This window comes from Phascolarctos cinereus, unplaced genomic scaffold (genome assembly GCF_003287225.1).
Source record: "Phascolarctos cinereus isolate Bilbo 61053 unplaced genomic scaffold, phaCin_HiC Scaffold_726;HRSCAF=1367, whole genome shotgun sequence".
Classification (NCBI taxonomy): domain Eukaryota; kingdom Metazoa; phylum Chordata; class Mammalia; order Diprotodontia; family Phascolarctidae; genus Phascolarctos; species Phascolarctos cinereus.
In genome coordinates, this window is record NW_027556098.1 from 347,954,620 (window position 1) to 347,969,727 (window position 15,108).

Below are 15,108 nucleotides of genomic sequence, written 5' to 3' on the forward strand. Positions count from 1 at the left end.
TCCTTCTTCCTTTTTTTCTCCTGTCATAGTTCTCTATTCTACAACCAAGTTAGAATTCCCTTGTGTCTTATCACATTTGCTGTCTTATTTGTCTCCTCCATGAAGGATTTCTTCCATTCTTTCTTGGAACAATTTACTCCCCACCAATAGACTGTGAGTTACACGAAGAAAGACAATGTCTTATCTAAACTCTGTATCTCCCTCAGTGCTGAGCACAAGCCTCTGAACACTGTAAGTGTTTAATAAATGCTTGCTGAATTTAATCGGCTTGCTGGTCCCCCCCACCTCCCACCTGTGGCTAGCTTGGGTCATAGATGCAGGCCCCAGTTAGCCTGGTGACATGGATACCACCCTTTCCTTCTTCCACGGCCAAAAGGGAAGCCTAATGGAAGGAGTGTGGACTCTGGGCAGGATACACATGATTGCAGGACAGTCTGTATGTGTTCTCAATGATTCCCTCTTCATTGACATCCACGAAGATCTGCTGGCCACACACTGCACAGACACTGTCCGAGAGATGCTTGGTAGGCATCCCTGATGCACTGTAGAACTGGAGGTGAGACAGAGAAAGAGAGAAAAAGAGAAAGAGAGAGAGAGAGAGAGAGAGAGAGAGAGAGAGAGAGAGAGAGAGAGAGAGAGAGAGAGAGAGAAGCAAGAATGAGTCAAACTCTGTCCTTTATGGCAGAACAAAAAATGACCATTATCTTGTGAAAAGAATGTTGGAGCTGGAAATGGGAGACCTAAGTTCACAGTCAGAGTCATAGAATCATAGATTGAGGACTGGAAGGTGCCTTAGAGGTCATTTAGTTCAAAACCCTCATTTTACTTATGAAGAAACTGAACCCTAATATTTCCCAGCTGTGAAACTATGAGCAAGTCATTTCCCGGTCTAAATCTCAGTTCCCTCAACTGTAAAGAGAGGAAAATAACACATATACTACACCTCCCTCCTTTACTTCTATTTCTTTAGTCACTTATACCAAGGCCCAAGGTTGTTATGAAAGAAATGCTTTAGCAAATCTTGAAGTACTAGAAAAATGTGAGCAATTGCTATTATTTTAAACAATAATATGGGTTGATCATGGCTGCTGAGATTAAATGTGAGTACGGAGGAAAGCAGAGTTATGGACTGAGATTGAAAAAAAACTGGCTCAGCTAGTAGTGGACTTTAGAAAGTCCCAGTACCTTTAGGCCTAAATCTTCTCCTCTGTAAAGAGAGAAGGATAGATAAAACTATCTCCAAGTATTTTTTCCAGCTCTGACTTCTATGGTTCTATGACCTTTAAAACAGGTGGAACATTCCTCCCTTTCCTGATTCCCAGGGGTTCATGAGGAAGTGGAAGGACATTTTGTGAAAATCTGGGAAGTCCTCAGAAAAACAATGCTATCTCAGCATCAGCACTAAATGTTCTCATTTTATAGAACAGACATAAAAATTTCATGTCTATCGCTGAAGTGTGGGAAGGATGTAGGGTCAAGTAAGTAGATAGGGAAATCATGACTGAAATACAGCCAAGACTACCTACTGTGCTTGGCCATGGTTTTGCTGGTCCCTGGGTATTTCTTTAACAGTAAAGGAGAAAGCAATACAGACCTACCAATAGGGAGCCAGGGCTCCTGTTCAAAACAGAGGAGACCAATAAAAACAACAGCAACCACCCTTTACATCTGTATAACTCCTTACCATTTACCAAGTACTTTCGCATTCATTATCTGGCTAGCTGTGTGATCTTGGGCAAGTCACTTCCCCATTCTAGGCTTCACTTTCCCCATCTGTAAAATGAGGTAATTGGATTAGATGATCTCTAAGGTCCTTTCCAGCTATAACTTTGTGATGTGGATAGTTTTACCTGAATGTCCTGTCGGCAACCACAAATTGAACTCATTACCTTCTTTCTCAAACTTAGCCCTCTGCCCCCCAACTCCCTAGTTCTACTAAGGGCATCACTATTGCCTCAGGCACCTAGACTAAAACACAAGTAATTTTTAACCTTCCTTTTCCCAGAACAGATAATGAGATACCAAATCCTGTTAATTGAAATGTCTTCTCAATCTCTCTCATACTGGCCCTCCCTCCCCCTCTCCCACCCATTTACATTGCCAATACACTAGTCAGGACCCTCCCAGGATTATCATAACTATCTATCAGTCTTGAATTCACATAGCTACCCTAGTTATCTTCCTAATGCACAGTGCTAATCACATTGCTCCTCCATCCCAAAATCCTCAAGAGGCTCTGTCTTTCCTATCCAAGGTCCTCTATGATCTGGTTCTGACTGACCTTTCCAGCCTTATCACATATTATACCCTCTCCATCCATTCTAATTCTAATCCAATAGGGTTATTTCCATAACCTCTTCTTCTCTCTCATTTCTTTGCCTTTGTTTATGATATCTAGTATATATAGAATGACTTCTTTACCTAATCTGTCCACTGAAGTCCCCTCTCTCTTCATGAAGCCTTCTTTGGACACCATCCCCCCCCCCCCCAGCTGAAAGTGAACACTAACTCCTTAAACTTAATATTGTTTTGCATGGCTTTTGTATACAGGAAATTGACCTTTTTTTTTTAAGCCAATAATGAGCCTTACAGGGTTTAGTCCAATTTTCTATCCTATCGAGATCTGTTTGGATCATGACAAGATCTTTTTTTGGGGGGGAGGGGGACCTAATAAGTGAGTCTGGCCTGTAAAACTAATGTGTCTTAGAGTGGAAAGAGTCATACACTGAATTCTTTGAGATAGTTTTGAGTCTAGGCTCCATCACTACTCATGCATTCACTCATCTGTAATGGAGACAGAGTAATACTTACTCAATATCTCTAACTTTCCTCACCAGTTCAATTCAGCAAATGTTTCTTTGCCTATAAAGGATGTACAGTGACTTGTTTCACACACACACACACACACACACACACACACACATATGCAGAGAGAGAGAGAGCAAGAGGGCACGCACATAGGTCCTACTCTCAAGGAGCTTACAATCTAAAGGACAGAACAGGGAAGCAAGCAGTCAAATCACTGATGAAAGAAAAAGTTCAAAGGATCACTTTGGATTCCACAAACATTTGCTAATTATTAAAATACTTACTGTGTACAAGGAGCTGTAATATAAAGATGAAAGTGACATATCTTTGGGCTCTTAAGGTGCTTTTGGCCTAACTGGGAAGAGTAGGGAGATGAGACTATAAAATGCAGACAAATACTTACAAAACAGAATATGATGACGACAACAAGAGCTGTTGGACAGCTCCTCAAATCAAGGTTGGATGACTACCTGTTGGGTATTTTGAGGAGGAAATTCTTTTTAAAGTATACATTGGACTACATGATCACAAATGTGCTTTACAAATATGAACTTCTTTAAGATTAGTTTTGGTGTAAGAACCATTTCTATAGGTTACTGGGAAGAAAGTGCTATAAGACAGTAATGCCCATTCCAAAGGAAAAATCCATAGAAAGAAATAAATGTGTCCTGTTCAAGTACCAACTGAAGACTTCTACTGAAGTGGAAGTTATATAAATGGTTACTTTCTTGAGATATTGGAGGATTAATCCTAGGAATTGACTTAGAAGGAGGGCAATCTGAGAGCACAAAGGGAAATGGCACTGATATAGGTCTAAGTGAAAACCCTTTAGGATCTCCCAGTCCAAATCTAAAACCAGCATCACTTTGGAATGCAAGGTGATATCCTGGATCATGCACTAGGCTGGGAGCCAGGTTTAATGAAGGTCCAATTCAGCTTCTTCATGTTCCAGGTTCCTTGAAATAAAATTGATCTTTTCCTCTTCAAATTTCTCACAATACTTAAAAAAAAAAAGCTCTAACACCCTCTCTATACATAGAGTCTTCCTTATTAAACTGCAAACCTGTCAAAGGCAAAAACAATCACTTGTAAATTTTTCATATCTAGTGCCATGTGAGGGGCACACTACCTGCAGCAGGCATTGCAATGTCTGATGAGCTGAAATGAGATGAGTTCTAGTCCTAGTGATGACACTAACTCTGTGTGTGACACTTGTTTCTCTGGGCCTTGGCTTCATCATTCAAATGAAGATGACCTTTAAGTGCCTTCAAGTTCTAAAGCACAGTGATACTTCATCATTACAAGAACAAGATTGACAGAAGAGACTATGAAGAACTGGGCTTTGGCCAGAAGGAGACAGATATGCCAGGATAGAGTTCCCTCTGAGAAGTAAGTGATTCAACTTTGAAAGACTTAGAAACTCATATCAACAAGATGATCAACCATGACTGCAAAGGATGAAGAATGCTGTCCATCTCTTGACAGAGAAGTGATAGAGTAAATAAGCAGAATGAGACACACATTTTTGGCCACAATGTGGAAATCAGTTCTGCTTGACTATGCATATTTTTCTTTTCCTTTTTCCAGCAAGGGAGAGGAGTGGAGGTGGGAGAGAAAATAAATACTTGATTTTTAGAAATAGAATTTAACATTGAAAAAAAAAAAGGAATGAATCTTAGCTAAGCCCTAGTTAATTCTGTGCTTTCAGATGGGACAAAAGAACAACAATAAATCCTTTCCATTTTAAAAAGAGCTTTCAGAAACAAGTTCAGAACAAGGAGCGGATTTCCCTTCTGTTTCTACCTAAGGGAAGGAGAAAATCCAAGAACTCTAGGGAAAAACATGGCATCAGAGGATTTAGAGCTGGGAGGGCCTTAAAGACTATTTAGTGCAATCCCCTCAATTTGCAAATGAAGAAGTCCAGATAGCCTTTAATGTTATAAATTTTGATGCTGAGTGAAGTAAGCAGAACCAGGAGGACATTGTACACAGTAACCACAACACTGTGCAACAACCAACATTGACAGACTTAGCTCTTCTCAGCAATTCGGTGATCGAAGACAATTCCAAGGGACTCATGGTGCAAAATGCTGCCCACATCCAGAGAAAGAACTACAGAGTCTGAATGTAGATTGAAACATACTATTTTCTCTTTTTTTGTTTGTTTTTTCTTTCTCGTGGTTTTTCCCTTTTGTTCTGATTCTTCTTTCACAATATGACTAATGTGGAAATATGTTTAATAGGATAGTACATGTATAGCCTGTATCAGATCGCAAGCTATCTCAGGGAGGTGGGGCTAAAAACTGGAACTCAAAATCTTGTAAAAGTCAATGTTGAAAACTATCTTTTCATGTAATTGGAAAAAATAAAATACTATTAAGTGGAATATAAATTTTATAACACAAAAATAAGAATCTAGCAAATATTTGTCAATATTTAGTTTTAGACTTTATTTCACAAAATTACTATTTTAATACCTTAATTCTTTTCATAGAATTTTAGTTCTGGATGGGACCTTAGAAATAGCTTTTCTCCTTAAATCCTCTCATTTTACGGATGAAAAAAACTGAGGCCTAGAGAGAGGGGGAATGGTTTGCTTAGAATCACACTTCTAGTAAGCATCAGATTAAGGATATGGGATTACACAATCTCACAGCTGGACAGGATCTGAGAGGTCATCTAATTTTACTACTCCTTCAACAGAACCCTCCTCTAACAAAGGTAAGAAATAATGAAAAAATAATCTTTATCTATCTCAAAAGATTTCTGAACAGGAACCTTGCAGGTTCATGAAGGCAAGTAGCAATCTGACTTGAAATCCAGTGCCTCTTTTACTATATGTCCCAATGATTCCTGACCCCTGCAGGTCAGCAACCAAACCCCATTCTCCATCTCTCACCACCTGATTCCCATCCCCCTCAATCCATCTACCCCAAAGTCCCAACCAACTGCTTCCACTGTGCCCTCTGGAATGCCTGTTTCATAGGCAACAAACTTGCTCTCATCTTAGAGCTTTTCCTTTCCCCCTCCTTCCATCTTCTGACTCTGAGACCTGGCTTCCCCCAAGTGACAAAGTCTCCTTGGTCACCCTTTCCAGCATTGGTTGCACTAATTCCCTTTGGTTCACTGGTTTGGCTCACCATTGCCACTTTCAGGTTTTCTCCCTACCACTATCACTAAGTAACCTCTCCTCTTTTGAAGTCCATACAATCAATACCTTCCACACAATCAAAATCCTGGTAGCTTTTGTCTATAGATTTCTAGGATGTTCATAATCTTTCTCCCTTCCCAACTCCTGTCCTCATACTAGGGTCTTCAATATATATATATATATATTGATACTCCCTCAAACATTCTAACCTCCTAGCTCCTCAGTCTACTTCTGATGACCTACTCCTCTACCCCACCTCAGATATACACAAACATTGATACCCTTGATCTTTTCATCACTTATAAATGCACAACCTCCACATTCAAGAACTCTGAAATTCCTTTATTTGATCTCAAGTAACTGGCTTTCCAACTCTCCCTCTGCTCACGTATACCCAAACCTCATTCTTCATCCATACCGTGATGTCCAATCCCTAGACCTCTCAGTCTTCTCCCAGGCCATCACACCTACACTAGCTATTCCCCTTTCCCTCACACTAAATTCGTGGTGAACCAATTCAACTCCATGCTGTCCTCTTCTCAAATCCCTTGCCTCCTTATCAATAGTACTGATTGTGGCCAGCCAACTCCCAGTGCTGGATTAATCCCAACATGCACTGCCTTCACTGGGAACTCTCTGCTGAACAAAAGTAGATAAAAATCACAAACCATTCTGAGTAGGTCCACTACAGATTTTTGTTACATAACTTCAACTAGGGCCTCATTTCTACAACTTTCTTATCAACTCTCTGACAGCTTACCTCAGTGCCTGGCACATAGTAGGAACTTAACAAATTTTTACTGACTGAGCTAAACTTAATAAGATACAAAATGGAAACACTCCGTGTAAACCTTAAAGTTTTATAGAAACGCAAATCATTATTATTAATAAAATCCCAGAGTGCTGTAAATTATTATCTCCATTACAGAGATGAGGCAGCTTAATATCAGAGAGATTAAATGACTCGCCCATGGATCACATATTAGTGTTAGTGGCAGAACAGAACTTAGGTCTCTCCTAAGTCTGGTGTTCTATTACACTACAATGTCTACACTATGCTTCTAGTAGTATTAGCTTTGGACTACAATATGTTAAGAAATGAACTAAAAGAATGAATCAGTGATAGAGGGAAGAGTTAAGAAAAATTAGGCTGAACTCCATTGACGTTTCACCACAGTCCATGGCTACTAACCATTTTTTAAAGTATTATTAGGTAGTATTTTTAAGCTTTTTGTTAACTTTACCCCTTTGTTATTTCAACCCCCTATCTGCATGCTTGGCATGATAGTAACACCGGTTAGAAAGACTCAATTTGTTTCAGAAAACAGTAGGGGCAGGGAGGGAAAGAAAGGACAGGTAACCTCAGTGGTTAGATCAGACCAAACTATGCTTCCTAGTCCATTCAGTAGTCCATCCAGGACTATCTCTCTGCTGCCATGTGCATACAGCCCCACTCCATATATATTGATACTCTCCCTCTTTCCAACTCTTGCTCTGGACATAGTAGTCAAATCAATGGCATCATTGTTTTTGGAAAGGGCATGTCAATTAACTGTCCTATGCACCAGCTTACCATTCCTATGATTCCTCAGAACAAAACGCTCTTCCTTGGCTAATCCCCCCTCCCCAAATGTACTGGATCTCATCTGAATGTAAGCTCCTTGGAGACAGGGACTACCTTACTTTTTGTATATTTCCTGTGCTTAGCACAATGGCTGACACATACAAGCTAAAAATTATATATTTTTTCACTTCTTCATTCCATGTTGGCAGGGCACGCTGGCAAAGATAGGCAGGATGATAGTAGCAGTAATATCAAAGGCCAAATCAAGCTTAAATCTCTCTGAGGGAAGAGAATAAACATTTACATAGCACCTACTGAGTGTCAGGTACTGTGGTAAGTGCTTTTATAAATATTACCTCATTTGATCCTCACAAACAACTCTCCAAGAGAAGTGCTATTATTATCCTCATTTTAGAGTAGGAAAACAGAGGCAAACAAAGGTTAAGTGATTTGCCCAAGGTCACACAGATACTAAGTGCCTCCAGCCACATCTGAACTCAAGTCTTCCTGAATCCAGGCCCAGCACTCTTCTCTACTATGCCATCAGATGGCACTCAGCCTTCTGACTGGACATGGCAGCCCACCCTGTAATCCTGGCTGCCGGGAAGGCTGAGGCTGGCCTATGTCTTGAGCTATAGTGAGTTCTGCTGATCAAGCATCCACACTAAGTTTGGCATTAATATAGTAAGCCACTGGAGAGGGAGAGGAGGCTGCTAGGCTGCTTAAGGAAGAGTAAATGACTCAAAGCTGAAAGTGGAGAAGGTCAAAGCTCTTGTGCCAAATAGCAGTGGGATCAGGTCTGCCACTAACTAGAATCTACACTTTCAGGGTGAGATAGCATTTTAGAATTATTTTAGAATTATTAATGAAAAGCATAAAGAAGTCTCTCTGCAGGTTTCATGCCTGGTAAATAGCCCCAGATGACAATGCTCATTTGATCATTTCTCAGGCTTTTATGTGATGACATGTGGGAGGATAAAAGAAAAGACACATTTTCCTAGTGATTTCTCAAGAATAATGGAAAGCTCATTAGTGAGCTCCTCAAGGGCTGGCACTATCTTTTACCTTTCTTTGTATCTCCAACATTTAGCATAGTGCCCAGAACATAGCAGATGCTTCATAAATGTTTACTGACTGACTTTCTCTTCTACTAGTTGAGTAATCCCATTAAAAAAGGAAATAAGGAAAATGAAAATGAAAAAAAGGAAAAGGAATTTTCTCACTCTTTAATGATCTATTCTAGAATCTATTCTAGTCCCAGTTAATCAAGAAATATTTATTAAGAATCTACTATGTGCCAGGAACTTTGCTAAGCAATGGAGATACAAAGAAAGGCAAAAGACAGTTCCTGCCTTCAAGGAACTTACAATCTATGGGGGAGACAACACACTAACAACTGTTTACCAACAAACTGTGTACAAAATATGTGGACTGGAGACAATCCATAGAGGGAAGACACTAGAATTAGGGGAATGTGGAAGGCTTCCTATAGAAGGTGGGATTTTAGATGGGCCTTGAAGGAAGCCAAGAGTCAGAGAAGACTGAGACAGTTCCAAGCATGGGGGGCAGACAGTGAAAATTCCTGGAATGAGAAGATGGCATTTCTTGTTTAAAGAACAACAAGGAGGCCAGTGTTACTGGACTGAAGACTATGTAGGGGGAGAAAGGTATAAAAAGATTGGAAATGATGGAGGAGAGAAGGTTATTAAGAACTTTGAACAACAAATAGTGGTTTTGATCCCGAAGGGGACAGAGAGATACTGGAGTTTATTGAGTAGGCGAGGGAAAGCTGACATAGTCAGACTTGCACTTTAGGAAGATCATTTTGGAAGCTGAGTGGAGGATGGACTGGAGTGGGAAGAGATTTGTGGCATGGAGCTCCATCAGCAGGCCACTGTAATTGTCCAGGTGTGAGGTGATCAGGGCCTGTACCAGGATGGTGGCAGTGTTAGAGGAGGGAATCAAGTACACACAAAGATGTTATAAAGGTAAAATTGACAGATCTTGGTAATAGATTAAGGCAGGGAAAAGAGTGATGGGTCAAGGATAAGAACTGGGTTGTGAGCCTGGATGACTGGGAGGGGGTGATATACTTGTCAGCAACAGGGAAGTTAGAAAAAAAGGAGAGTTTGGGAGGATATTCACATTGGATATTTTGTATTTAACATGTCTATGGGAATGGAGTTCTAGATGTTTAATTGGAAGTAGGAGTTGCGAGATGAGGAGGTCAAGAGGGAGGTTAGGGCTGGATACGCAGACCTGAGAATCATCAGCATAGAGATGAGAATTAAACCACAGCAGCCAATACAAGTAAATGAGTATAGAGGAAGAACAGAATAGGGCACAGGATAGAGCTCTGTAAGCAGACCTGATGAAAACCCAGTGAAGGAGACTGAGTTCCAAGGAACAATCAGATAGGTAAGGAAAGAACCAGGAGAGCAGTGTCACAAGAACCTACAGAGAATACAGTATCAAGGTCTTAGAAGAGGGTGATTAACGATGTCAAAGGCTGCAGAGAAGTCAAGAAGGATGAGAACTGAGATAAGATGAGATCTGACATTAGATATGACAACTGGGGCAGCTCCTTACTCTCTCTCCTCCTTTTTATTCCAATTTAGTTTAAAGTGAACAAATTCATTTTTGTCATCTTTTTTTTTTTAAAGGCAATTGGGGTTAAGTGACTTGCCCAGAGTCACACAGCTAGTAAGTGTCAAGTGTTTGGTCTGAGGCCAGATTTGAACTCAGGTCCTCCTGACTTCAGGTCTGGTGCTCTATCCACTGTGCCCCCTACCTGCCCCCATTTTTGTCATCTTTAGTGTCCCTTGACAGCCTAAGTTCATCTGAATTTTAGCCTTCTTACTATTTTTATAGGGCTGTGCCACGCTCTGTTACTTAGCCTTGTGTCCATTTTATGTACATGTCTTTTTAAAACTGAAGTTGCTTAATGACTCAGTTCCCCTTTATCTCTTCAGACAAATCCAATTTTTCCTCCTCATCTGAATTGTTTTTCTTTGCGTCCTTGGAATTTTATTCTTCTGCATCTCCTATCCCTCTTGGGCTCATGCTCCCTGAAGCATTTACTCCATGGGATTTTATCTTCCTTCTGAGCTCTTTAAAATCTGCTTTCCCAAAGTCTCAGGTGTATATTAGACAACACTCAGATTTCTCTCTTGCATTACAAAGTCTAGAATGAAGTGGCCACTTCCCCTCAAAGTCCCCATCATTTCTACCACAGCTACTACCTACTCTCTTGAGAATGAAATCCAGAAGAGAATTTCCCTTTGTTGGTTCAATTATCACTAAGGCAAGACTTGGGAGCTATTGGTTACTCAGCTTTCTTTTTTTATTTTATTTTATTTTATTTTCTTGTATAAATTTATTTATTTTTAGTTTTCAACATTCGCTTCCACAAGTTTTTGAGTTCCAAATTTTCGCCCCATCTCACCCCTCCCCCACACCAAGATGGCATGCATTCTGACTATCCCTTCCCCTAATCCGTCCTCTCTTCTATCTCCCCAACCCATTCTCTTACCCCTTTCCCCTTCTATTTTCCTGTAGGGCAGGATAGACTTCTGTACCCCATTTCCTGTATTTCTTATTTCCCAGTAGCACGTGAAAACATTTTTTTAAAGATATGTTTTTAAAACTTTAGGTTTCACATTTTCTCTCTTCCTCCCTCCCCACCCACCCTCATTGAAAAGGCAAGCAACTCAGTATAGGTTGTACATGTGTAGTTATGTAAAACATGTCCATAGTAGACATGTTGTGAAAAACTAACTCTATTTCCCTTAATCCTATCCTGCCCTCCCATTTATTCTATTCTTTCTTTTGACCCTGTCCCTCCTCAGAAGTATTTACTTCTGATTACCCCTTTCCCAATCTGCCCTCCTCTCTATCATCCCCCTGCTCTCTTGTCCCCTTCTCCCCCTATTTTCCTGTAGGGTAAGACAGATTTCCATACCCAATTGAATGTGTATGTTATTCCCTCCTTAAGCCAAATCCTATGAGAATAAGATTCACTCATTCCCTCTCACCTTCCCCATTTCCCCTCCACTGTAAGAGACTTTTCTTTTCTGTTTTTTTTTGTGAGATAATTTACCCCATTCTACCTCTCCCTTTCTTCTTCTCCGAGTATAATCCTCTCTCATCCCTTAATTTTATTCTCCAGATATGACCCCTTAATCTTCAACTCACCCTGTGCCCTCTATCTATCTATCTACATATACATACATACAATTTTTTTTCCTCCAACTACCCTAATACTGACAAAGGTCTCATGAGTTATAAATATCATCTTTCCATGCAGGAATGTAAACAGTTCAATCTTAATAAGTCTCTTATGATTTCTCTTTCCTGTTTACCTCTTCATGTTCCACTTGAGTCCTGTATTTGAAAGTCAAATTTTCTATTCAGCTCTGGTCTTTTCATCAAGAATGCTTGAAAGTCCTCTATTTCACTGAATGACCATTTTTTCCCCTGAAGGATTATACTCAGTTTTGCTGGGTAGGTGATTCTTGGTTGTAATCCTATCTCCTTTGCCCTCCGGAATATTATATTCCATGCCCTGCGATCCTTTAATGTAGAAGCTGCTAAATCTTGTGTTATCCTGATTGTGTTTCCACAGTACTTGAATTGTTTCCTTCTGGCAGCTTGTAATATTTTCTCCTTGACCTGGGAACTCTGGAATTTGGCTATAATATTCCTAGGAGTTTTCCTTTGGGGATCTCTTTCAGGAGGAGATCTGTGGATTCTTTCAATTTCTATTTTGCCCTCTGGTTCTAATATATCAGGGCAGTTTTCCTTGATAATTTCTTGAAAGATGATGTCTAGGCTCTTTTTTTGATCATGGCTTTCAGATAGTCCAATAATTTTTAAATTCTCTCTCCTGGATCTATTTTCCAGGTCAGTTGTTTTTCCAATGAGATATTTCACATTGTTTTCTAATTTTTCATTCTTTTGGATTTGTTTTACAGTGTCTTGATTTCTCATAAAGTCACTAGCTTCCAATTGCTCTATTCTAATTTTTAAGGAAGTATTTTCTTCAGTAATCTTTTGGACTTCCTTTTCCATTTGGCCAATTTTTCTTTTTAGGGCATTCTTCTCCTCATTGGCTTTTTGGACCTCTTTTGCCATTTGGGTTAGGCTATTTTTTAAGGTGTTATTTTCTTCAGTATTTTTTTGGGTCTCCTTTAGCAAGCTGTTGACTTGTTTTTCTGATTTTCTTGCTCACTCTCAGTTTTTCCTCTACTTCCCTTACTTGCTTCTCAAAATCCCTTTTGAGCTCTTCCAAGGCCTGGGACTGATTCATATTTTTCTTGGAGGCTTTGGATGTAGGAGCTTTGACTTTGTTGTCTTCTTCTGGTTGTATATTTTGATCTTCTTTGTCACCAAAGTAAGATAATATAGTCTGACTCTTTTTGCACTGCTTGCTCATGATCCGGCCAATTACTTGAGTTTTAAACTCTTTGTTAAGGTAAATCTGCTTCCAATGTGGAGAATGTACTGTCCCAAGCTTCAGGGGTTTGTACAGCTGTTTTCAGAGATACTTGTAGGGACCTGTAAATTTTCAGTTCTTCCAAGGTGGTATGATAAGGGGCGAGGTGTTTACTCCTTTCCTGGCCTGTGACTACAAGTACTCCTTTCTGTCCTGTAACTGTGAGGAGGGTTCCTCTCCACAGCCACTACATGCTCCACCACAGCCAGCGCTCCTCCTCACCCCAGCAGCCGCCCAGAACTGTGACCCAGATCCAAACGGGCAAAGCAAGAGATTCCTGCCTCAGCACTGGCAAAGAGATCCCTGCAATCCCTCTCTGATCAGCCACTGGATTCCCCCTCAGTCTGTGGGCCGGAAGCTCGGGAAGCAGCTGCCCCCCCAGGGCCACGCTCTTGGGGAATGGAGCTGAAACCCCACCTTCCTTTCTCAGCACCAACAGAAACAGACTTTTCCCACTGACCTTCTAAGTTGTCTTTGGCATTCATGGATTGAGGAGTCTGGAAACTGCTGCAGCTGCCCGAGATTCAGTCCTCTGAGGCCTGCTCCAGGTTCGCTGCAGCCTCCACGCCCACACTGTGCTGCGCTTCCAGCCCAGTGTGATAACACCTTTCTGATCAACCATCCAGGTTGTCTTGGGCTGGAAATTTGTTTCACTCTGTCTTTTTTGTGGGTTCTGCTGCTTCAGAATTGTTTAGTGCCATTTTTTATAAGTATTTGGAGAGGTTTGGAGGAGAGCTCAAGCAAGTCACTGCTTTCACTCCGCCATCTTGGCTCCATCCTGGTTACTCAGCTTTCTGCAACTGTCTGGATCACAGAAGTGCCCTGTCACTACTCTATTAGGCCTCTATGCCATCCTTGTGAGCTGTTTCCCAAACTCATATATTTCATCTTTCTGTCTAGAGGATCTACTCCAATACTCCAATGACTGAAGGTCTTCTTATTTCTCTCTTCTTTAATGCTCACATAAATACTTGCTTCCTCACTCTGGTTTCTGGATTTCCTCACATGACTATGCTTTCTTAACACCTAATCCTATGTCACTGCACCTTTCCCATCACCAGTTTGTTTTTTTTAAATAAAAGTATATCCATCTAGAGCCACAGACCACTCAAAAGTTTCATAGCACCAAGTCTCAGTGATAAATATGAGGTCCAATTTGTCTCTTTGCATTAGACTAGAGGTTCTTAAACATTTTTGTGTCATGGACCTTTTGTGGAGTCCTACGAAGTGAAGCTTATGGACCCCTTTTTGGAATTATGTTTTTAAATGCATAAAATACATTACAAAGGAAGCCAATTATATTAAAAATATCAAAACATTTTTTAAAAGTTCACAGATTTTAGGTTAAGAACTTTTGCCTAATTAAATTGTATCATAAAGCAGCAATCATCAAAACTTCTTGATACTGGCTAAGAAATAGAGTGGTGGGTCAGTGGAATAGGTTAGGTATGCAAGACACAGTAGTCAATGGCTATAGTAGTCTATTGTTCGATAAACCCAAAGACGTCAGCTTCTGGGATAAGAACTCACTATTTGACAAAAACTGCTGGGAAAACTGGGAAAGTATATGGCAGAAACTAGGCATAGACCAAAATCTTACATCATATACCAAAATAAAGTCAAAATGGGTACATGATTTAGATATAAAGGCTGATACTATAAGCAAACTAGGACAGCAAGGAATAGTTTACCTGTCAGATCTATGATGAACAGAAGAATTTATGACCAAATAAGAGATAGAAAACATTATGAAATGCAAAACTGATCATTTTGATTACATTAAATTGAAAAGGTTTTTGCACAAACAAAGCCAATGCAACCAAGATTAGGAGGGAAACAGAAAACTAAGAAAGAATTTTTACAACCAGTGTCTCTGATAAGAGCCTCATTTCTAAAATATATAGAGAACTAAGTCAAATTTATAAGAATACAAGTCATTTCTCAATTGATAAATGGTCAAAGGATATGAACACACAGTTTTCAGATGAAGAAATTAAAGTCATCTATAGTCATATGAAAAAATGCTCTAAAGCACTATTGATTAGAGAAATGCAAATCAAAACAACTCTGAGGTACCACATTACACCTATC

The 15,108-nt window shown here is 40.0% G+C and overlaps 1 protein-coding gene across 1 annotated transcript in view; it reads right to left on the bottom strand.

Annotated features, from left to right (window-relative positions):
- The window catches only part of RNF121 (ring finger protein 121), a 93,676-nt gene that overhangs the window by 10,599 nt on the left and 67,969 nt on the right, over positions 1-15,108 (bottom strand). The window contains exon 7 of the mRNA XM_020967652.2: positions 417-550. Within this exon, the coding sequence (XP_020823311.1) occupies positions 417-550 (134 nt within the window). The remainder of the gene's footprint in view (positions 1-416; positions 551-15,108) is intronic.